At 46.2% G+C, this 25160-nt stretch overlaps 1 protein-coding gene across 5 annotated transcripts in view; it reads left to right on the forward strand.

The window, feature by feature from the left end:
• The window catches only part of Kank1 (KN motif and ankyrin repeat domains 1), a 204031-nt gene extending 181734 nt beyond the window's left edge, over positions 1–22297 (forward strand). For 4 of the 5 annotated variants that reach the window (XM_036208220.1, XM_036208203.1, XM_036208212.1 and 1 more), the window contains 9 exons: positions 9750–9944; positions 10546–10654; positions 11753–12016; positions 13609–13696; positions 15556–15775; positions 18072–18214; positions 18740–18940; positions 20744–20842; positions 21337–22297. In XM_036208220.1, coding sequence (XP_036064113.1) covers positions 9750–9944; positions 10546–10654; positions 11753–12016; positions 13609–13696; positions 15556–15775; positions 18072–18214; positions 18740–18940; positions 20744–20842; positions 21337–21399 — 1382 coding nt within the window. In that variant the 3' untranslated portion in view covers positions 21400–22297. The remainder of the gene's footprint in view (positions 1–9749; positions 9945–10545; positions 10655–11752; positions 12017–13608; positions 13697–15555; positions 15776–18071; positions 18215–18739; positions 18941–20743; positions 20843–21336) is intronic. The other variant, XM_036208228.1, reaches the window with a different exon arrangement.
• The last annotated feature ends 2863 nt before the right edge of the window (positions 22298–25160 follow it).

Below are 25160 nucleotides of genomic sequence, written 5' to 3' on the forward strand. Positions count from 1 at the left end.
TTCCCTACCAAGCCTCTGACAGTCCACAGATCCCTACCAAGCCTCTGACAGTCCACAGTTCCCTAAGTCTCTGACAGTCCACAGTTCCCTACTAACCCTGGGCCGGCCCTGGGCTTCCATTCCCCGATGCAGTAGTTCTCAGGAACCAGCTGTACCTAGGGAGAAGGGTCCTCCTCAAGTTCATTTTTGTGTGAAAATGTGGGGTAGATTTTACTATAGGAGTCTCAATGGGCCCCTTTATATCCAGGAAGGACAGCCATGAAAGTAGACTAACATAATCTCTTTCTATATCTTCCTGGGTTTGTGCTTCCAAACCTGAATGAGCATTAGTGTTCAGTATCTGTGCTATCGGACAGTGTTTATTGTGGGAAAAAAATGCACATGACAGCTGATGTTTATGTGGGTTTGCATTTTAGAATTTACATATATATATAAATAAACTAATATTCTAATATATTATAGTTACATATATATGTGTATATATAACTAATAAATATACAGAGCAGTCATTTATAATAAACAGGATTAGATTAATATAAAGGCTAACATGAAGTCTTACATGTCTGCCTCCTCATCCTTTAAAAAAAAAATCATAATGTCAGATGTTGATGTCAGAATGAACTTCTTCAGTACCTCAGACACAGATGGCAGGGGTATTGTGAAGACACGTTCTCCCCAGCCTTCCTTCCTCCTCCCAAAACTGGGCTACTATTTCCCATTCTTGTCGAGAATATCCTGCTGTGTTGCTGGAGTAATTTGTGTGGCCTCCTGAGCACGGAGACTGGGAAGTTTTATTTGACTGTGCTACAGAGTGTTTTGGGCTGTGTCCAGTCATGCTGACATTCCACACATTGGTGTGTAGATCTGACCCTGCAGGGGACACCTAATTAATCAGCTAATTCACACGAGCTCTGTGACAGCTGGGAACAAAGGGAGAAAGTACTCTTGGTAGCAGGTGGCTGGTCACAGTGGAAGCCGCTGTCACAGCACACAGGAGCAACCTTAAGGCTGTCTATAACTCATGTCCCATATTATCGTAACCAAGATCTGATGAGAAAGGAATGGGGTCGCGAATTTACCCCATATAGGGTGTTTGTGTATATGGGCTGGAAATTCAGGCAACTTGATCCAGGAAGGTGGTAGCATTCTCAACCTCTGCATGCCATGTATAAGGAAATGTCACAGGACATTGGGACCACCACGCCTCCCTTGTAATCCACAGCATCCCTCACACAGTGTAGAATACTACATATCACTGCTAAAAGGCATTTGTTCATACAGTCTTATCCTTAAAAAAAAAAAAAAAAAAATCAATAAGGAATTAGTTGGGTTTGACATGTCTCAGAGTATCAGTCATCACTTGTACAAACCCAATTCTGTCTGCAAGGAGTTGACTTTGTGTCTTCGCAGGGTGGTAGTGAAGAATCAGGGACCGTAGGAGGGAAGCCTGGAGTGTCTGCAGCACGGAGCGTAAGCGCTAAATGAAAGCTGCTGCCTCTGGTGTCTGAGTTCTCCCAGAAAGGGCCTTGTTCAGAACAGTTGCTAAACAAAGCTTGCGCAAGGAACTCTTGATGTTTGTTTTCCTTTTATTCTTGTACGTGTGAGTGTTTTGCCTGAATGTATGTCAGTGCATCATGTGAATGCCTGGTCCCTGCAGAGGTGGGCAGAGGGCATCAGATCCCCCGGACGTAGAGTTATAAATGGTTGTGAGCCACCATGTAGGTGCTGGGAATCGAACCAGGTTCTCCAAAGCACCTAAAGTGCTCTTAACCACTGAGCCATCTCGTCAGCACCCCTCGTTCCCCTTCTAATCTCAAATTTTTGTATTCATAATTCTGGCTTGTGAACTCTCTCTCTCTCTCTCTCTCTCTCTCTCTCTCTCTCTCTCTCTGCCACGGTCATTCAAAAATCAGTAATAGGCTCAATACATTATTATACAATATATACAAGTATTATACCCTGTCTGTACACTTACTCTTTCTAGAGTTAAGGGTTTGATGATGGAGTCACTTGTCCGCTTGTAAACTGTTATCTCTCCCCACCCCTAGACAGGGTGTCACTGTGTAGCCCTGAATATCCTGAAACTCGCTCTATAGACCAGGCTGGCCTTGAACTCAGAGATCCATCTGCCTCTGCCTCCCAAGTGCTGGAATTAAAGGCGTATACCCACCGCCACCCGGCTGCAAGCTGTTATTTTAACCACATCATCACACTGAATGCTTTCATTGTATTTAAAATTGCATTGGGAGTATGTGATGGTAAGTCCTTTAGAAGAACATGAAACATGCTCTCCTGTAGTACCCGTGTGTGCTAGCTAGTACAAGAATGCAGGTGTGTGGCTTGTGTTTTAGAAACATGCTTTCTTTTTCTAACAAAATTTGAATCACAAATCATATTATTCCACCATGTAGAATCATGCCCCCCCCCCCCCCCCATGTTTTTTTTTTCTCATCCAACTGGCCATAAACGTTCTCTCAGGATTTGAGGGACAGTATGTCATGGCTTTGACACAGCATAACTTGGTGATGACTACCAGTATTGTTTCTCTGGTACAGTTAAAATGGTCACAGGAAGTAGGTTCCGTCCCTCCTCCTTTTGACAAACCCATACTGCGTGGATCAGGCTGGCCTCTTATTAGGGCCTCCTGGCTCAGCCTTCCCCCGTCTAGGATTCCAAGTGTACACCATCGTGCCTGGCTAAGTAAGAGGAAGGAAATTCCTGTTGTCACCAAAAAAATCTTAAGAAGTAAGTTTTATTTTTTCCTTTACACCACTGAGAGTATATTGATTTCTTTTTTTCTTTTTCCTTTTGGAAAAGGGAAGAAAATTCTAGACAAATGACTCAGAGTTACAAATACCCTAAAAATATCAAACTGGCCCTGAGCAAATGCAGCTAGAACTTAACTGTCTGCCACATGGTTTTTAGAAAATTCATCTTTGACGCTCAAGGGGGCTGCTGCTTGAACAGCCTCTGTGTTTGCAGTCTTGGTTCTCTGGGGTTTGTTTACAAAGTTGGTGAACTTGAAGACCTCCTCTTAGCTGGGCAAGTTAGTAGGAGGGAATCTTGCCAAAAGAAGAGTGGGAGACCAGACTTACAGAATTCTGTCTCTAGTGGGAGACGAGATTTACAGAATTCTGTCTCTAGTGAGACTTACAGAATTCTGTCTCTAGTGGGAGACCAGACTTACAGAATTCTGTCTCTAGTGAGCTGCCTCCTTATTTCTTGAACTACACCACTCAGTGTCTGCTTTTCTTTTTGCATCCCTTTTTGAAAATGCTACAAGAGCATCAAAATAAGCCCTGCCAAGAGGTCCTGGAAGCCCACAGTGTTTAAATGGTCTGGGGAGGCAGGGGTCTCTACTGGCCCCGGAGTCTGTAGAGCTGGCTGGTTCTCAGCCCAGGGTGTTTGTGTTTGTCTCTGCAGAGCCTGAGTTCTGTGTCTGGGTCAAATGAGAAGACTTACTTTTCTCTCCCAGCTTCCAGCAGAATTTGTCTACGGAAGTAGCTCTGTCAATGGCTGGCCATCCATTTGAACTGAGGGTATTCCTCTGAATATATTTAAACACGTACTATCGCTACCCTGACATACACACCCCCATTACCTACCCCTGTCACCAAATAAACACTCCAGTTTTAGGGGCATGTTGGAATAAATGGGCTTAGAGCAGAGGGTTGTGTGTATCTACGCTTAAGATGAACCCTGGTCCTTGCTAGGGAGGCTCTCTGTCACGGAGCTGCACTCTCAGTCTGTGATCACAGTTTCTTCTTTTTGGAGCTGAGGATCGAACCCAGGGCCTTGCGCTTGCTAGGCAAGCATTCTACCACTGAGCTAAATCCCCAACCCCATCACAGTTTCTTAATCTAGAGTCAGTCCATAACTGAATATCTTAATGCTTGGGCATTTTGTTTTGTTTTGTAAAACGGTGCATTAAAAGTGATAGTGTGGCGATCCATGCCTATAATCTCAATACTTCAGAGGTTGAGGCAAGAAGATCAGAAGTTCGGCTATGTAAGGAATATAGCCTGGTGTATATATATAGCCTGGGCTAGCCTGGTATATACAAGACCCTATATAAAAAAAAGGAAGGAAGGAAGGAAGGAAGGAAGGAAGGAAGGAAGGGAGGGAGGGAGGGAGGGAGGGAGGAGGGAGGGAGGAAGGGAGGAAGGAAGGAAGAAATGATTTCTTCTGGACATGTTCTACTGGGTCCACACCTCTAATCCCAGCACTCAGGAGGCTGAGACAGGTGGATCTCTGAGTTTGAGACAGCCTGGTGATAGTGAGTTCCAGGCTAGCCAGAAGGACAAAGTGAAACCCTATCTTTTTTCTTTTCTTTTTTAAAAGCTAGTTGAGTGGGACCGGAGACATGGCTCAGAGGTTGAGAACACTGGTTGCTCTTCCAGAGGACCTGGGTTCAATTCCCAGCACCCACGTGGCAGCTCACAACTGCCTAAAACTCCAGTTTCAAGGAATCTGACACCTTCACGCAAACATACCTGCAGGAAAAACACCAATGCACATGAAATAAAAATAAATTATTTGTAAAAAAGAGCTAGTTGAGCTAGAGAAATGGCTCTACATTTACAGGCTAGGGCGTGGGCTAGAGAGATAGCTCAGTGGTGGGAGTACTTACCATTCTTGCAGAGGATCCAAGTTCAGTTCCCAGCACCCACATGATGACTCACAACCATCTGTAACTCCAGTTCCAGGACATCCAACATCCTCTTCTGTTCTCCACACCAGGTGTGCACATGGTACACATACATATATGTGCACAAAATACTCACATAAAATAAAAATAAGCAGACTAGGTAGTGGTAGCACACACCTTTAATCCCAGCACTTGGGAGGCAGAGGCAGGCAGTTTTCTGTGAGTCTGGGGTTAGCCTGGTCTACAGAGTGAGTTCCAGGACAGCCAGGGCTGTTACACAGAGAAGCCCTGTCTCAGGGTGGCGGGAGGGGAGGGGAGGTGGATAACTTTTTTTAAGTGATCCCTGAAAGATTGAAATTGTAGGCCCAAGTCACTTGACCATTTGTTAATGATCTTGGGAAAAGGCATTCATCTATGAAGGAGAGATCTTGAAAGGATTTACCTCTGCCCTTCTCCCTTGGCAGCCCTTCAGTTGACACTTGTTTGAAAAGTCTGTTCTCTTGAACCGTTGATCTCCTCAATGGTGATGAGTGAACAGCGGAAGTGTTCTGGGAGAAGAGGCTGGCTCACTTTGACACTTATTCTGGCTGAATCCTGAAGCATATAGCTGATGTCAGGCTAAGGGCTGGCGGTGGTAATTCTCAAGAAACACAAATGGCTTGATTCCTGAAGTCCACAGCAATGGCAAACACAGTCACTGGCACTGGGCCTTTTCCTGCGTGGAGAGTCATTCATACTTCAGCAAAAATGTTTAGATTCTGTACTACCCCCCCCCCATCTATTCATGTTGATCAATAGTTGTACATTAAATGTCAACTGTATACAACAAAGGGATATATGGATGTGCCCTGACTAAGCTGGCCCCTGTCTTGGGAAGCCAAGACACATGTGGCAGAAATGTGAAGATAATGTTAGGCAGGTAGAAAGTAATCAGGGTTCAGCTTCGGTCAAGGCCTCCAAGGTCAGGGGAGGAGAACGGACCTTTGCTTCTCTGGGAGGAGCCTATACAGGGCACATTTTAACTCAACCTTCCTTAATACAGCCTGTCAGCCTGGGATTTCTGGGTCAAGTCATGGGAGGGTATGTAATTAAATGTGGGTGGGGGTTTGTGGTGAAGGAGAATCTGATTCTTAATCCACTCAAGCATTGTCATTTCTGAGTGAGTGCCCACTTTGATGCATACTTAACAGCCGTTTGAACTGTTCTCAGGAAAATAACACAATGCTGCTAGAAATGACTGAACTGTAGCTCTGTCCTGGCCCTGCTCCAGGGCTCCTCTGACTGGAAGTAATTGTGTTGCTGACTGCATGCCTCCTCCACTTGGGGCAGGATTCCAAGAGGAAAGGTCCTGCTCCTCCATCCACGCCACGCACTTCCCCCCAAAAGGGACTGCTGTCAAATATAGAACTCTACTGCCTCTTCCTTCTGCCAGCGCATGCCCCAAAGGGGCAGGTCCCTGCGTGTGCCCATCCACTCCCCAGGAGATTCAGAGTTACACAGTTACACTTTGGGGAAAACACCTAAAGACATGGATGGCCTCCATCATGAATCAGAAATGAGGATTCTGCTCATTCTTGACAGGGAAGCTATGTGGTCTTTAAAATCCAGAATGAGGCAGCGGTGGCACACGCCTTTATTTCCAGCACTTGGGAGGCAGAGCCAGGCGGATCTCTGTGAGTTTGAGGTCAGCCTGGTCTACAGAGTGAGATCCAGGACAGGCACCAAAACTATACAGAGAAACCTTGTCTCGAAAAACCAAAAACAAAACATCCCAATCAGAGTGCTAGCTGAGCCGGCCATGCTGTTCAGAGCTGCGTTTTCTAAAACCAGCTGGAAAAAATAGATAAAAATATAGATTTGCTTGCCAGGGTACTGTAGATATCTATGAGCAAAACTTTCAAAATTCACCTTAGTATATTTTCAAAAGCCAAGGAGAAATGTCACAGAGGACTTACAGGGAAGGGAGCCCTGTAAAATTCTCTTGGTCCTAGTTTTCATGAAATTATTTTTCTTATTTAGTACTTTGTTTCTAATGTTCCTAAAGTTGAGATTACTATAAGATAAAGTTTACATTTTGAGTTACTTATTTTTCAATGTAGTTTGCCTTCGCTCTTAAGATTGTCTACACATTAAATCCTGTGTGCACTTTAGGATTAGAATTAATTAGAATTAATGCATTGAATGAATGCTTTTCACTTTCCAGAACATCAAAATTTCTATCCTTCATTATCCTTAGTCATCACTAACCTGGCCAAGCCCTAAAATGAAGCTCATGTTTTATTGGTATGCATGACCACTTTAAATGAGTTATCGACAAAAGCCATCTCGAAGCTGCCCCTTCCTCCTTCAGCCATTTCCCTGATTGTGCCCGTGGGAGCCGCTGCTACCCAGTGGGTGTCTGGAACACCTGGGCTATAGGGCCAGAATTCTGGAGGGTGTTTTAGATCATTGCTCTTGCATTTTGCTATCATTTGGGTAACGTGATGTTCACTCTGGACTTCTATCTGGTGGTCCAGGCCTGTTAATTAAACCACCAGTTACTTCTAAGACTCTGTACACATCCAAGTTGATGAGTTGAGATTGAGAAAGCATAAACTCTCAAGTTGTAGTTTTGTTTAATCTTAATCTGATAGTTCTCGATCCGGGCTGCAGAGCAGAGTCATGGGGAAAGGTTAAAAAATACTGATTTCACACTGGGCATGGTGACAAGCCCTAGAGAGGCAGAGGCAGGCTTCACTCTGAGGCCAGCTGGGTCTACATAACACATTCCAGGCCAGCAAGAGCTATGTTACATAGTGAGACCCTGTCTCAAAATAACAATGATGGTGATTCCTGAGCCCACCAGCACGTGGTAGCCCTTTTCTGTGTTTTTAGAAGTCCCATCCCCTCATTACATGATTTCTGACCATGTCCAGGGTTGAAATCATCTCACTGGCCACACTGGTTGTACCTGTGCATCCCCACTTTTCCTCCGTTCTTCTTGCATGTGGCAGTCCTTGGTCAGGGCTTTATGCTGGGGCAGGATTCACTCCATGTGATGCCCATGTCTATAGAAAGGGCCTTGTCAAGCTCGGGGAGTCACGTCCAGGCCGTTCAAGTCCAGCCAGTTTAAACACCACCCAGAACAGATTTTTTCCTGCAGTTCAGGGAGCAATCCTCCCTGACGTGACTAATAAGGACTAGTTTGGTGCCTGGTGAGCTTGCCTTACCTGTTGGCCTCAGACAGCATCTATGACTTCCAGGTGAATTGCACAGACACTTTCCAGAGGACATCTGTTGTCCAGCACTGTCCTAAGCCCTCCAGGGAGGGAATGCACAGGAGCTGAAGATCCAGGATGGGGAGCGTTTTTGTTTGCACTGTGAGAGCTAAAGAGCAATGGTAGAGAAAGGGGGGCTTTCTAGAATGGTGCTAGAAAGACAGAATTAATGGAAATAGGATTTAAGCCACGTCTTGGAAAGAGCGTGGATAGAACTAACCATGAAAAGTGGCAGATGCCAGGCTAGTGGACAGCTTGCTGAGAGAAGGCTGAGCTGTGGTCACAGCACCACATGGAACCTTAAAGGCTGCATAGAACTTTCTCGTACGAGTGCCCTGCAGCTCACCCACTAGTCTTACATAGACTGGGATGCCAGCTGCTTCTTCTATTTTAAATACAGCCATAATGAAAAGCCTTCTATTGCTTCTGTGCATCCTTAGAATACCATTTTTGGAAATCAAATGACTAAATCAAAGTGATTTTGGAAACAGCTGATCCATACTTAGTATGGATTATACACAACAAATTTTCTCTACTTAGTATAGAGAAAGTAGTAAATATTTGAAAAATTTTAATCACCGTAGCTTATTCATTTTAGTGGAGTTTTACTGATTAATCTTCTATACATGTATGTTTGTGTGTATTGTTCTGTTTGTTTAGCTGGGCATGCAGAGGCAGCAGGCAGAATCTCTGTGAGTTCGAAGCCAACTTGGTGTGTGTATATATAGAAAGTTCCGGGCCTGCTAGGGCTATATCGTACAGTTTTGTCTCAAACAAACATACATCCATGGATTTCAGTTTATTTGCTTTTCAATTTAATCTTACATTATCGACATCATTTCAGTGTCAGTCATATTGAGAATTCTGTGGTACATTAAATTACAAATATTACTTAATCAAATTTTCCTGCTTTGGCCAGTGAACAAATATGAAATGCTTTACACATAGAGAAGTAATCTAGTAAACATGATGAGAAAAAAGTTGACAGGGAGATAGTTCTAGAACTCGTTCTGACCCTAAAAGTGGGACGGATGACTGCTCTGAGACAGTTGGTTTTAGTTGAGGAGGGATGAGAAGAAGGATGTGGCCGTGTGGAGATGGGGAGAAGGGACTCCAAGAGGAAGCGCTGTCAGGAAATGAGGGGTCCCAATCTTAGCACCCCTCATCTGAAGTGCCTTTCCCCACAGAGACCACACGAGTAACGGAATGAGGATGGAAAGCAAGGGGGTGCCGGGCCGTGATGGCTCCGTGTGTTCTCCGTGCTGTGAGGACTCCATCTCCCAAGCTTCCCTGGTGGGGGAGCTGCTCTGTAGGGCATCAGGTTTTTTCTCAGCTGAAGTCTTAATGGTGTTGGAGATGGGTGGGGACATGGTTTCTGCACCAGTGTGCCAGATGGGAGCCACAGGAGAAGGAAGAGATGCTCTGTGGCTCAGGCGACAAGCCTTCTCAGGTCAGCACTGTGGTGACAAGCGCAGCACTTAGCCATCATTGAAGGCCTTGGAGGTTTCAGTCTAGGTGACGTAAATAAGTAGTGTGATTTATTCAAAAGGGAAACATAGGGGTCACCTGAGAAGAGGGTGAGTTGTGAGGACTTTTTAAAAAAAATAATTTACTCAAAAATATTTTTATTGACATTGCTGTGTTGCCTTCATTTATGTCTGTGTGAGGTCCCCAGAACTGAAGTTAGAAACATTGGGAGCTGCCATGGGGGTGCTGGGTATTGCTTCCTCTGGAAGCACAGCCAGTCATCCTAACCAGGCCATCTCTCCAGCTCCGTGAGAATTGTTTTAAGTGTGTTGTGCGGTCCTAGTACCACATACCCACACTCTTTTCTTTCTGAACAGGGAATCATTTGGAATGTACCAAGTGTGGAAGCCTTTGGTCGGGAGGGCTGTTACATGTGCCAACGCCCCAGCCTGAGCAAGAGACGGCAATGGCGGAAGGGAAGCTCGTCAGAGGCTGTGACCAGTTCCCCACTCGGGGAAATACTCTGCCCCCAGTGAACCTCACAGATGGCCAGATAGCCACCGGCCTCTATGGTAAGTCTCCTCACAGCTTGGTGTTGGGTTCTTGACGGCACTGCCTGCATTCCAATTGATGATTTATATGTTGACCTAGAAGACAGGTTATATAATTTTTTGGCAGCTAGGAGGCCTAGAGTATCTTTAACAGAAAGCATGCTGTATAGTCTTAGCTACACATTATGTGCTGTACAAACAGCCTTCCAATCAATCTTTCACATGCTAGCATGCATATCCCGCCACTCCCCCCACCCCCAGGTTATCTTAGCAGAAGAAAAAGTATACCAATATCCCTACCTTGGTGCCTAAGTGTTTTTTAAGGGTGAAATGAGACACGACGTCACTTTATAAACATTACAGCCTGGTGCAAATGCCCCTTATCACCAGTGTGTAATGTCTGGGCACACTGGTAGATTTTTTTTTCTCCCATTTAAAAGAACATTATTAATAGAATGCTGAATTATTTTCTGTTTGCACATACTTTCCCCGTGCGTTTCATGAGAAGTTTCTCACACACGCACTCGAAGATCTACATCCACCAACATGAGGAAAGAATGCCCAATCATTTGACTTGTATGATTTCCAGTTTTTATCACTCTGAATCACTTTTTTTTAACAGTATGTCCAAATAACGAAAATACACTGAAGTCCATCATGAAGAAGAGTGATGGGAACAAAGATTCCAATGGCGCCAAAAAGAACCTTCAGTTCATTGGCATTAATGGCGGGTAAGGCCAGTTGGTGGTGTGGGAGTGCTCAGACGCCTGTCTCCTTTGCCTCCTGCCTCCTGCCTCCTTAAGTCACCCTCACGGCGCCTGTTCTGGGATGCTGCCACATCTTGATGACAGAAGATTCCCTCCTCAGAAAGGCACACCTGGGCTTCTTTCTCCTCTTCTCTCCTCTTGCTCTCCTTAAGGAATGTCCCTCTGTCAAGGGTACCCACTGAAAATGAGAAAGTGACATCTCCTCACCTCTGACCTGGAAAAAAAAAATCTTCAGCAAAACCCAGCGGGGTTGCTGCTCTCCCTTGGACAGTTGTGCTTGCACATGTTAGAATACAGGAGGGAACAGGAAGAGGCTGGCAACCTTGGTCCAGGGCCCAGTGACAGTCATCTACTTCTCCAGAATGGATTGCTTTTGACTTAGCTCTCTGTGATCATGAGCAGCCCTAGCCCCATGCTCTGCTTTCTAAATAGAATAAATACCTCGTAGTCATTGGCCCAAGTGGTTGAGCCTGTTTGGCCTCCTACAGTTGGATCAAAGCAATTAGTCGATTACTCAATGAGAAAGCAACAGGACAGCATTGGGTATTTATAGTGAGGTGGCTACCGAGAGAGGCTTAACATGATGGTGCATGTTTTACAAATCTTCGGCTTTAGTGAGTGATGTGGCCCAGAAGATTTCAAAGGACATGCGAGAGAGGAACTGTTGGTTACTTACATCATGTGTTCACCTTGACAGTGGGAGAGTGAAGGGGGCAAAATTAGGAAGGATGGAGGGGAAAGCAACTGCAGATTGCTTTTCTATAAAGTCTCTTTCCTCTTAATGTACCCTGAGCCAGCGCTGTCATAGCTTTTCTTAATTATTATTAAACCAAGTGGTATATGATACCAGTCGGTCGTCAACGGGAGATCTCTCTTTGAAGTCAGAACCCATTGTAAACCTACCAAGCTTTCAAGTGTAGCTCCTACTTTGAGTTTCTAAGTGCAGGCTTTTGAAACCACTGGCGAGGTGTCCACAGGCAGCAGCTTGCCCTTCACAGCAGGTCTGTCGCTGGGTCTTCGTGGGGACACCGGGCATCTCCTGAACTCCCAATTGCCACCTAGGTATGAGACAACTTCAAGTGATGATTCCAGCTCAGACGGAAGCTCTTCTTCCGAGTCAGATGACGAGTGTGACACCATTGAGTATCCTCCCGAGGAAGAGGAGGAGGAAGAGGAGGAGGAAGAGAAGGAGGAGGAGGAGGACACCACTCGGGGCATGGCCGAAGGGCAGCATCCAGTTAATGTTGAAGGTTTCAAGTCTGCCAGGGTGGAAGATGAAATGCAGGTTCCAGAATGTGAACCTGAGAAGGTGGAAATCAGAGAGAGGTGTGGTACATTCCCCTCCCGTCCCCGAGTCCTCCCATGCGTGGTGTGCTTGGGTAGTAGAATTAACTGGTTCAGGTAGTTTACAGCTGCGTCTGTGTGTTTAGTCGTCTCTGTGTCTTGGAAGGCATGCACATCTGGTCAAGGTACTAATACAGGTGCAGAGTATGGCTTCTTTCAGAGCTCTAAGCGTAACGATGAGAATGGTTCAGCTGATAGTCTCCTTCATTTGCAGATGCTTTAACTCTGTGATGTCTAATTTTGGCATGTGGACCCACTGCCCATGATAGCATCCACTGTTTGAACATACCACCTTGTATACAAAGACATATTTGACATTGCTTTTTTTTTTTTTTTTTTTTTTTTTGGTTTTTCGAGACAGGGTTTCTCTGTGTTGCTTTGAGCCTTTCCTGGAACTCACTCTGTAGCCCAGGCTGGACTCAAACTCACAGAGATCCGCCTGTCTCTGCCTCCCGAGTGCTGGGACTAAAGGCGTGCGCCACCACCCGGCTCATAGTTGATATTTCTGATGGTCAGCCCACTATTTAAGATTTTATCTTGATGCCATGTCAGAATTGTTATCACAGGACCATTGTGTGTGTGTGTGTGCACAACAGGGGTTTAACCAGAAAATTCTGTTAACTGGAACGGTGATGGGTATCAGACACATCTCTGTTTCATTGCTCACTGAGTGATAATGAACACAACAGTAGATGTGTGGGACCGTCATAAATAGCTGCCGTAAAATCTCACATATTCTGGTTGGCTGAAACATCACCTACAAGTGGAGTGAGTTTGTGGCACCGTTAGTAAGTGTGGACTCACTGCTTATAAAACGAGAAAAGGTGAACCACCAGAGTGGGGGTTTTGTTCTAGGAAGTAAAAACATTTCAGCAAACGTTTGCTCTGTTACATTTGTCCAATGGAAGCTCACTGTCAACACAAGGTAAGTGTTTCCAGAGGGTTGGAAATGTCTTCTTAGTTTCAAACAGCTTTATTGAGATATTACCATGTCATTGGATTCGGGGCTTTGCATATGTGTTGAACAAATACCTGAGTCACTAGTGTGAATTCAACATAATAGAAATATAGTAAATTAGACCTCTTTAGCTCCTTAAGAGTAATATACATAATATATATATATATATAAGCTATATAAATATGTGTTTATACATATATACACACATATATATATATATATATATATTTTTTAGAAATAGAGTCTCACTGTGTAGTCCTGGCTGGACTGGAACTCCCCATGTAGATCATGACTGGCTTAAACTCAGAGATCTGCTTGCCTCTGCCCCAAGTATTGAAATCAAAAGCATGTGTTATCACACCTGCCCAAGACTAAGGATATTTTTAAGAACTTAGAATAAAAGGAATAAAATTTTATGCAAAGACTTCATTGTAGAGGTACTGGCTTTGTGTGGTGATGTCAATCATCAATGCCTGGAGATGGTGCCAATCATCATGACCTGCCTAGGCCGGCTCATGGCCCTGATCTAGTCAATGACTGTGGGCTTTCAGATAAAAATCACTTTTATTTTATGGCAAGTCCTGAGTTTTCTGTATTTTTTTTTCCTCCCCTTTAGGTATGAATTAAGTGAAAAGATGCTGTCTGCATGCAACTTACTGAAAAATAACATAAATGATTCTAAAGCTTTAACCAGCAAAGATATGGTGAGTCCAATGATAGCAACAATCCCCAGGCTATGTAGCATCACTGAGGTGCACCTCAGTCAGGAATGTGGTAGCCTGGCCCTGAGCTGTTGTATGCATGCTTCTCCATGAGCCATTCATTTCTAACATAGCTGGCAGAACATCATACTGCCCAGCTCAGGGAACACACTGTTTCCCTGAGGCCCAGCTTCCGCTATCCTTTACCCACCCTGTACTTGTCTTGGGGTGGAGGCATCTGGGAGGCACATAGTTGGCAGAAAGAAAGAGAGGGCTAATTGCAGGCAATCCTCTTTCTCCGTCTTCTGCTTCTACCCACAGAACCTTCCGATCCAAAGAACAGCATCCCAGAAGTTTTGAAAAAGCAAATGTAGTTTTTAGAAGAGACGTATCTGGGCTGAGGTCAGCATTCCTTTCAGTTAGGAAAGTACATATTGTGTTCTGGTATGGAATGCAGGCGGCCACTATTTTTAAACAGAAAAATAACTGCACTGTCATTTCACGGTTGGAGAGACACAGAAGCAGGTAGTGTAGAGGCTGTGATTATCATAATGGTCAGGAATAGCACTACACAGGACACACGGGTATTGCTGTGGTGGTGGCCATTCTGGTGTGCTGCCAGGTGACTCACCCCTGTGCTGACAGCTGGATCTGCAGCTGCTTGACCTGACCAGGCCTCTGATTGGCAGCTCCATCTTCAGGGCATTGTGAAAATGTGGCTTCTTGCATTAATGTGATAATAACATGGATCGGAGTCTGTGCACGTCAGCAGGTTTAGTTCATTTGAGGCTGAGTCATCGAAGTCAGCATTTGCTGCTCGGGTGACTTACCAGGCTCTCAGGAGTTGGGAGCTCTGAAAGCAAAGTGAGACCTAAGGAGTTATCTAGTCCTGGGAACGTAATTGGAATGCTGTGGGCCTGGCATGTTATGGTGAAAATTGGCAGTGGCTGTCACAGGCTTGGACACAAGTACACAGGAACATGTGCCCATGAGACCATACAAGCCAACCCAAACCCCAGTAGCTGTGGCCCTGGGTAATGTGTCCCTAGGGCCTGCAAGATGGCTCAGTGCGTAAAAGTGCTTGCTGTCAACCTGGTGGCCTAAGTTTGAGCCCCAGGACCCACACTGTGGATGAAGACAGACAACATCTGCAGGTTGTCCTCTGACTTCCACACATGCACACGCACGCACACACACAATAATGAATGGATAAGGTATCTGTAGAGCTACCATGTTAGCCTGGTATTAGAATATTTCAGTTTGCTCTTTGAGACAGGCCCTCACACTGTAGCTCAGGTTGGCCCGGAACTCAATATGTAGCCTCAGCTAGTCTCACCTCCCAGCCTAGTGCTGTGGGAGAGTTGGAGTTAGTCAGTCTGGGTCAGGAAGCAACTTAGATGTGGGTGGGCTAAGTTCTTCCTGATTCCTATGAAAAATTCGCTTGCAACACCAGTTAGTTCAGTAAACACAAACAGCTCAAAAGTCCAGGCCTGACGGATACTATAAAAATGAGGGGGGTTGTTTTGTTTTGTTTTTAGACATGGGAACTGAGATGCGGGATAAGGAAGATCCCCGGGGTCATTTGTTCCTAAGTAGCAGAATTGGACCTTGGGGATCTGGCTCTAAACCCATTTGCACATTGTTATGACCTTTCTTAATGATCACAGTGTGGACAAACCAGAGGAGAAGTTCAGGTTCGCTGTTTGAAGCTGCTCTTGGGGCACTGGGTCTCTCTGGCACTTGACAGCAGATGCTGAGAGCGTACACTTTGACTATAAAAGGCCTAGTTGCTTGGGCTTTCGCTTGCGCTCCGAGAGCGCGCTATAAATAGGACTGTTAACAGGGACTTGGTGTTTTGGCAGAGGTTCTGTCTGAACACCCTCCAGCATGAGTGGTTCCGCGTGTCCAGTCAGAAGTCCGCTGTGCCAGCCATGGTGGCTGACTACATCGCCGCTTTCGAGGCTGTCTCCCCGGACGTGCTCCGCTATGTCATCAACATGGCGGACGGCAATGGGAACACCGCCCTCCACTACAGCGTGTCCCACTCCAACTTCCAGATCGTCAAGCTGCTTCTGGACGCAGGTACGGAGGCTGCCCTGCTGCTCCTCTAGGAACCCAGGTTGTGACTTGTCTTCACGAAGCCGGCCGGGTGCCCCGTGCCTGAACTCTTTGGCCATCCTAAAATCTTCTCATTGCTTTTCCACGTGACATGGCAAGAATATTCTTGAGTCATGGGTGGGAGGCTTCAGGTGCACCAAGCCTGGACAATAAAGAAACGGAATCTGGATCTATTTCGAAAGGAGGTTTTGAAGATATTCTAGCTGCAGGTCAGCTGTCTTCAAATGAGGTGTACTCCTGCTAATAAGCATGACTCACATTTGCTCCTCAATGAATCATGTGGGCTTGGCTCACAGGCTTTTTGTGTCTGTGACCACTTATTTGTCTTTGTACGCCAGCCTCTATGTGGCTCTACAGAAGTGAGCAATTGATCAGGATAGCCACTAGCAAAGCCACACTAAAGTCATCAGGGTACCTGCCCCACTCCACCGCTCCTGAAGAATCACGGACATCAGAGGTAGTGTTTCCCTCTGATTAGTTAGTGACAAGAGTGAGGACTTGCCATCCCAGAATGCAGCCCTGGGTCATGTGATACATGAGGTGAGAGAGCAATGTTCTTTAGTGGGGCAGCCTCTAAATCACTTCTCTCATCAAAGCAGCATTTTTGATATGCCACTAACATAGAATTCATGGTAACTCAGTCTGGTGAGGACATAATGTTAGCACCTGGTTTCTATGATGAAACTGTCCAGTTTCCTTTATTGCCTTCTGATGTAATGGCCTGATACACATTACTCCATCTTGGAGTTGTTTATACAAGCAAAAAACAAAACAAAACCATCCCAGCATGGTTATCATCTATTTCTGTTCTCAGTTTCTGACTTCCCTTTTCTTGGTGTGGGGGTATGGTGTTAGAGCTAAGTCCTGAGGCACTCTGCCTGCTAGACAAGCACTCTGCAGTGAGCTAGCTCCCAAGGCTGTAAATTCTCTATTTCAGTGCCCATGTTAGGGGATAACTGCTTCCATGTGATGATGGGAAGGAGTTGCAGGCCTCCTTCCCTCCAGACTGTGAACATTAGCTAGGGATATTTTTAAAATAGGACATGAATAATACCCAGGGAAGCTGAGAACATGATTTCAGCATTACTCTTGGTTTTTTGAGACAAGGTTTCTCTGTGTAACAGCCGTGGCTGTCCTGGAACTCACCCTGTAGACCAGGCTGGCCTCAAACTCACAAAGATCTGCCTGGCTCTGCCTCCCGGGTGCTGGGATTAAAGGCGTGCGCCACCACCTAACTCAGCATTACTCTTGAAATGAATATTTTTTCTGCCCTCAGAACCCTAGAGTGGATATCTTGGTAAACTGAATTAATTCCATTGTTAGTTGGTTTTAGTTAATTACTTTATTTACTTTGTTTTTATTGCTTACTGTTTTGAGGAGATTTTTGGCTCCATAAAATGTAATTCTGGGTGCTTCAGCATGGAAGGACTGAAGAGCTCAGATCCTGAAGACCTTGGGTACATGTATGTGCCCACTTTGCTCCCAACAGTCTTTGCTTACCACACATACGTCCTTCTGTACATCCTGTATGTAATGGAGTAGGATCCCGACAATTTTGTCCTCGTCCCATCTTAAATGTTTAACTTGACACTTGCTCCATATAAAAGCCACTTTCCACTACTCTTCATCCTGGTGCGTCCTTAAAGCCCCAGAACGCTTCTGGAGAATTAAGAGAACAGAAGAGCTGTCGCCCATGGGGTCTGGTAATCCTTGGCAGTATCTTAGAGGACTTACTGTGTTAATATTGTTCTTACACCTCAGGCCCTAGCGTCAGAAGCCGTGTGTCTGAGTTTCTGAACACGTGCCTGTCTAGATCCCTCTGTGGTGCTCATGCTCCAGAGCGAGTATGCTTCGAACCTCCTCACACACTGCCAAGCTTTCACACCATGGTCACCAGTTCCAGGCAGGGCACACTGTATTAACTTACCATCACTTCTGCTGCCAGCCCTCTGAGACAGGGCATAAAAGCATTTCCTTCACCAGGCAGTGGTGGTGCACGCCTATAACCCCAGCACCCAGGAGGCAGAGACAGGCGGATCTCTGTGAGTTCGAGACCAGCCTGGGCTACAGAGTAAGTTCCAGGAAAGGCGCAAAGCTACACAGAGAAACTCTGTCTTGAAGAAAAAAAAGCATTTCCTTCTTAGTTGTTTTCATTCCCAGAGTACTGTACTTTTCATGGGGCTCTTGTGAACACCACCACACTTCCGGTGAACACTTGCGGCTCTACCTGGCTCTCCCTAACGAGGTTTCTTTCTCATAGACGTGTGTAACGTAGATCACCAGAACAAGGCCGGGTACACGCCTATCATGTTGGCAGCACTGGCAGCCGTGGAGGCAGAGAAGGACATGCAGGTTGTAGAAGAACTCTTTGGCTGTGGAGACGTCAACGCCAAGGCCAGTCAGGTTGGTGTCTTGCTTACAACGCTCGCCGTCACTGCCCAGACCAGTGTCTGATGTGACCAGGTAGACAGAGCGGCGCTGGGGCCACACTTAGATGCACTGCAGTCCAGCACACCAGTGCCTCATGCGCTCAGTCCTACGCTGCAGATCTCCCGACTTTGCCTGGCCTCTTGGGCAGCTTGCAGGGAAACTCCAAATATGCTCACATGCAATGGACGGACCCTACCTGTAGAGGGTCCTCACCATACACTCTTCGCCTACTGACACCAACTAACTTGCCATCTTGGCTTTATGCCAGTCCCAGAGTGCTAACCCTAAATGTGTTCACAACCTGACCTTAAACCTCTCTGGAATCTTCTCCCTTGCTATACTGAGACATCCTCAGAGTTCTAGTGAAAACCCAACTCCTCCCAGAGAGTTCTTCCTTAGCTCATGGCTCCAATGCCTTTGTGTGTCATCCGCTCCACCCCTCCCCCAGCCTCCCTGCTCAATCTGTACTTCTGACTCTAACCCTCACTTCTTTCGTAGGCAGGACAGACAGCCCTCATGCTGGCCGTCAGTCATGGGCGAATAGACATGGTGAAGGGCCTTCTGGCCTGTGGGGCTGATGTCAATATCCAGGATGACGAGGGCTCCACTGCCCTGATGTGTGCCAGTGAACATGGGCATGTGGAGATCGTCAAGTTGTTGCTGGCCCAGCCAGGCTGCAATGGCCACCTAGAGGACAATGTGAGTACCACTGGAGCCTCCAGCCAGGAGCGGGCGGGTGTGAGCCCCCTCTTTCCTGCTCCGTGTGGACTGGTGATGGCATCCAGGCCTCTTCCTTTTATAGCCCAACTGAGCAGCATTTACCATGTATAGTCTGACAGTGCATTAGCCAAAAGCAGAAATAAATAAATGGACCTCAGCCTTGAGTTCAAAAAAGGAAGAAGGTGAGATCTAGTATGCCCTAATGGGAGGAAACAGATCGGCCCTACAGAGTAACTCTTGGTGGAGGCAGTGTGTGAGCAGTCTCCCGGTAGAAGTTTGGGTTTTTTTCCCCTGGATGGACCACTTAACAACAGTGGCCTGTCAACGTGGATATTCTGTGACACATGAGCCAGGAAGTTCACGAGCTCTCTGGCTGTTCTGAGCACATTTTCCCACTTCTGCTTGGTCTGTTTCCATCGTCACCGAATGAACCTTCTACTCAGCTCTCGGTCTGTCCCACTCCAAGATAAGCCTTGCATGAGAAGCTTCTGAGACAAGAGGACAAGCCAAAGAGACTGCAGGCAGAAAGCACAGGGCTAGCACTTGGGCTGTGGAACCAGTCCAGGGTCACAGAGGTCAGGGCCAGGCTGGTCCTGGTTTTGAAAGTTTCTCTCTGCAGGACACAGGTTCAGGCCAGAGCTTCCTTCATTTCAAAACACCATAATGTTAGAGGGAAAATATCCTCCTTTGCCATAAATTTCAGACCCTGCTGGGCTCACTCCAACAAGCTAAGCAGGGGAGGTCTTCACTGGGTAGAAGGGCAACCTCCTCCCGCCTCCAGGGAACACGCGATTCTCTTCACTTGCTCCGGGAGCGAGAGCTTACAGCTGGCATTTGCCCCACTCTAGTCTCCATCCATGTGTCTGAGAGTTCATTCAATTGCTTTCCTTCTGAAAACTTGTCTCTTGGTAGTAAGAATCTATACCATTGTGGAGACTTCAGAAATCCTGGCTAACTGGCTAATAGCCCACCTCATTATCCACACACAAGGAGGACCACATCCACCTGACCTCCGGAAGAAATGCCACTCCCTGGATTCACAGTGTGGGAGGGCAAGGTGCTAATATTCAACATGAGAATCGTTTCCTCTTGCTATGACCAAAGGAGAGCCCTTACTTCAAAACCAGACAGGAACTAAGCCATACTGTCCTTTGCCTTAGTTCCTTCATATCCATTTCAGGCCCTGCAATTTAATAAAAACAGAAAAATTAATAAAAAAAAAATGTTCTCTCCTATATGCATTGTTTCCCCCCTGGTATTTCTACAAGATGCATGCATTCAAGCTGCCGGGGTGGAGTGCTTATATGTGGATGTGACCTCCAGCGTTCAGTAGAGGTGATATAGGCTACAAGATCACAGCTTCCTCGTCCAGAGCAAGGCTGAGGTGTTTGCAACTGGCTAGACCTGTTCACACACACCCTAGTTCTCACCTTATAATTTGTAACTGTAGGAAAAGAGACCGAGATTTCTACTCCTTGTCCTTACTGCCCCTTCTGGAGGGTGGGACAGTTGGATAGGGGTTCTTCATAGACAGCCTTCAGTTTTTAAGGATCCTGGTGTACACGTATCTCTTGCCAGCACTGATAGGCAAAGCCGAACTGAATGGATGATTCTCCTTGTTCTTGGCTTCTTATGGGCAGAGGCTGGTCTCTCTCATCTCCACGTCCTCAAGAAGGAAAGATCCAGAAACACTGCATGAGGGACTTTATTAGTTTTGTTACCTTCTGGCTGCCTGACGTGTGAGAGACTCAAGCTGGCCTGTGGTTTCCCTTTCCTCTTTAGGATGGCAGCACTGCTCTCTCCATAGCCCTGGAAGCTGGACACAAGGACATCGCTGTTCTTCTGTATGCCCACGTCAACTTCGCAAAAGCCCAATCTCCGGTCAGTATCGAGCATCCGGCTTTTACAGATAGGCTGGAATCCACAGGCTGACAGGCCCCCTCTCCTGGTCACAAGGGTCTTACATAGATTCTGAAAATGTTTTAGCCCAGAGCTTCCGTCTTCCCCATTTCTACCTCAGTCAGTCATCCTGGGGGACAGCAGCTCTCATGAGGAGCTAATTCCATGCACAGGGATCCAAACAGCACAGGTTGAGCTCATGGCTACAAGTCACTGTGTTCCGACACTACTCCTAAAGCTGTTGGTGGCTGCTCATCCATCGTCTCAGAGTTTACTCAGTGGGAGGCTGACTCGCCTAGACAAGTCCTGCTAAGCGTGCCTGGCATTCGAGCCAGGCCTGCTGAGGGTGGACATCCTCATTCTTAGCTAGAGGTCTCCTGGTTCTGGCACACAGGTGGGTGTCAGCTGTGATGAACCAGTGTTCTGAAGTCACTTATTAACTAACCTCCATTTTTTCCTCCTTTCCTGACCTCTAGGGCACCCCTAGGCTTGGAAGGAAGACATCTCCTGGTCCCACTCACCGAGGTTCCTTTGACTGATTATGTAAACATAGCCCTGCAGGTGTGTGCCACCATGAAGCTGCTAATTATTGCTGTTGGGGTGACAGATACTGAATGTATACGGACCATGCCGAGCTGACCAGCCAACAGCAGTGTAAAGGAATAAGCCGAAGGCTGACAACTTTTGCAGGGAGAGCAGAGCTGGTGGGAAATGGCCAAGCTAGGTACAGGCCGCCTCTCTAGCCCTCTGCTCTTGTGGGGCTTGGACCCAGCTCTGTGGCTGCTGAATTGGCTCCGTTATTTGCAATGGCTTGACTGGGCCACTTCTACAATGTAAGCAAGCGACAGGTTCTCTCGTGACATTGTAGTTTTGAAATTTTCCACAAATACTTGTACTTACTAAATGTGGAACCATTGGGAAGCCCTTCCAGTATTTCATTCCAGGAGGCTTTTGTTCATTTCTCTCTTGTCTGTTAAAATAAGGAACACGAGATGACTTTGATCATCAGTGACTTGGCCCCAGGCTCATAATGTCTGACTTAAAAATAGAAATGAGCTCTCAAACTATATAAACTTACAACAAGAAATATTTTCAGCTGGTTTATCTAGGTGATGTATTATATGGCTTTTTATATAAAAGACTTCTATATGAAATTGACATGGCATTTTCAACTTTTATATTCCACAATAGAGTCATTAAGAAATGTGTAATGTTACATTTTTAACAGCTGCCCACCTGTGTCTATATCTGGTGATAAAGGTTGAATTAGGTTAGAGGAGTGGGTTCCAAATTGGCCTCTAGGGAAACACAATGTAGTTCTGAGTTCTGTGTATTTCTATCATGTCACATTTACTTTGGTCCTGTATATGTATTTAAATGTTTGAAGTGCCTTAGACTCTTGCCATATTTTCAAAATAAAATTTCATTAAGCTCTTTGGCTTGTCCCCTGGTTCGTCACTGATAGCTGTCTGCCTGGCTCTGATGCCTTACAGCTCTGGCCACAAATGCTGATGGATGGTTTGGGCTGGGAGAACAAGAGCATGGTCCACCAGTCTCAGGCTGGGGGCGGGGGGAGGTTGTCTTCTGAGGGTGCTTGAGTCTGTGACACAGGTTCCACATCCCCAGGTTGCAAGTCACGAAGCTGAAATTTAAGACCTTATTATACATGCCACTGTCAGCCAGGCAACCTCCAGGGAGCCTCTGAGCTGATTCTTCCAGAAGCATGAGTACTAGTCCTGAGCTACTTTGGGAATGCAGTGGTTGGCTAAAAATGGGGAGAGGAAGCCAGGCAGACTTTAAAGTTTGGGGTCTTCTAGAGAAACTGCTGGGGGAGTTATGAAAGAAGGGCTGGGAATGGATTCAGGTCAGCCTGGGCCAGCTTGCCTGCTCTACAGCACGCCTGGGGCCTCTAGGACAGAAATCCTCTTCTGTGAACTGTAATAGTGACGTCACAGAGACTGGACCCCCAAAGTGCTCTGCGAGTTCTGGGATTCGGACTACATTTTGGCTCAGGAAGTTATTAAAACCTAAGCCCCATGAGTCAGAAACAGGTGCCATAAATTAATGTGGAAGAGCGAGGGGCCTGTGAAGGGAAGTGACCCGGGGCTTTGTCTGTCCCTTAATGACTAAAAATGCCTTCTGAGCAAAGAGCTGTTTCTCAGGAGGTTTATAATGCTGGGGATTTTGTTTTACTAAGAGGTAAAAAGCATTAATACTGGGGCCGTGGTAGGGGGTGTGTAGCTCAATGGTATAGTTTACCTAATTTGCACAAGGCTCTGAGTTCAATCCCCGGCGCTGACAAAAAGCAAAAAATATATATATAGTAAATGAGAAATATGAAATGAACCCTGTGCTCTGATAAAAACAAGTGCTTATTTTATCTCGGAGTAAAGCCTTCCACACTGTGTACCTAACCTCTGGGCAGTGCACGCCGGCCCAGGCCATGTTTGCTCTCGTAACATTGGGCACCTCGAATGCTTTTTATCTTGGGATCTCCACACACTGTATATACACAAGCCTGATTACCACCATAGGTAAAGCTGTGGTTTATGGAAGCACAACTTTGTAAAGGGACTCAGAAAGGAGACTGGGGTCAGGTCCCTAAGCGAGGGCAGCCTCAGGGAGGAGACGGCCAGCTTTATCTTCTGATCCAGCAAGAGGAGACCAAACCTTTAGGTGTCACCAATTTCCTAGAAACCTTTGCCCTGAAAACTCCAGCTGCAGGTTCGAAGTTGCCCTAAGACAACAGGACAAGCACAGTAGGACTTTGAGATTCTGATATCAAGAAAATGACACTGACGGTGTGTCCATCCAGCGTTAGGACATGTGATAGCTAAACTTCCCATTATGGGGAGATGTTTGCTTCCGGAGAACGTTGTCTGGAACACACTACTGACTCACAGGCCCAAATACAAACAAGTGACAATCCTGACATCCTGCTAGTTGTCGGTACTCTGGGACTTGAACTTAGGTCCTCTGGAAGAGCAGCCAGTGCTCCCAACCCCTGAGCCATCTCTCCAGCCCCACTGAGAGGAGTTTTATCCCTGACTTTGTAATACTGAAACTACTATTGTAGACTTGTGAGAATCCTTGCAGGTGGAGAGAAAACTGCTATTTTTTCCTTCCAAGGGAATAAGGAGCAGCTAAGCAACCACCCTTCTTTAAATCTCAGAGGCTCTAGAGGGTCTGCTGCAAATGCGAAGATTTCCTGGAGAGCTAGTAGAAGATATACATTCTAGCTCTCCCCTGGAATCTGGTGCCTTGAGTCCACAAGCATCCCAGGCACTTATTAGTGAGAGGGCCACCCTGAGAATTCCTTACCAATTCCCAGACACACTACACAGATGTTTTTGAGGATGGGGTTGTGTCAAAACCAGGAACTCTGTACCTCTGCTGAGCCAGGATCCCATCCATGCTTAGTTTCTGTATTGCCTGAACATATGCAAGGGCATTTCTGAACCTCCTGGGATAGTCGTAGGCCAGGAACCGTGACTGCCACCATACCTTTTTTTCCATGCTTGGTTACCACAAGGCATATGACTGGCTGAGCAGGCAGGCAGGCTGCTCTCTGGTATGTTTTCCAATTTAATCTTTTCCTTCCCGACTTCCCCATGGAGCTGGACTGTGGTTACTCAGGAAGGCCATGAACCTTTGCTCTGGCTCTGAAATAGTGATACTTTTCCATTTTCTTTTTTACTAAAAGCACATTTTTTTTTTTTAAAGCCCTAGCTAGCCCTTAGCAGGAAACAATTTCATGTTACATTCAGCAGAAGGAAATCACTAATCATAAGTTTGCTCTTATTCAGCATGGCTGTAATTTAGAAGCCAACAGATTATAAAAATATATCCAAAGTGCATTTTGTTGGAGACGATTACCACAAAAGGATGTGGTGAGCCCTTGACCACAGTGCTCCAGACCTACCCAGGTCCCCGCTTCCTCTCACTACGGTCACTAGTGGTACCCTTAAGGCTCAGAGTTAACAATGAGCCCAGATGGTATCCTAAGCTGCCCACTCTGGACTTGGCAAGAATGCTGCGTGGAAGCTGGAAGGCCAAGTGCTGGTTTTGCATACTTGCACAGAGTGTCTGGTGCAGAAGACATGTGGGTAGTTCTAGGAAACATCTACATATACCTCTTCCTGTGCTTTAAGTTGTTGGTGATCTGGTAGGCAAGAGGATGCCCTTCCTTTCCAAATCATGGGACCTGCACAAGAGGTACTCCTCGTGAGTGTTTAAGCCAAAACAAGCTCGGAGGGGGTTCCCTCTCCATATCCCAGAAGGAACCAGTTTATGGGTCCTT

This window comes from Onychomys torridus, chromosome 1 (genome assembly GCF_903995425.1).
Source record: "Onychomys torridus chromosome 1, mOncTor1.1, whole genome shotgun sequence".
NCBI classification, from domain to species: Eukaryota; Metazoa; Chordata; class Mammalia; order Rodentia; family Cricetidae; genus Onychomys; species Onychomys torridus.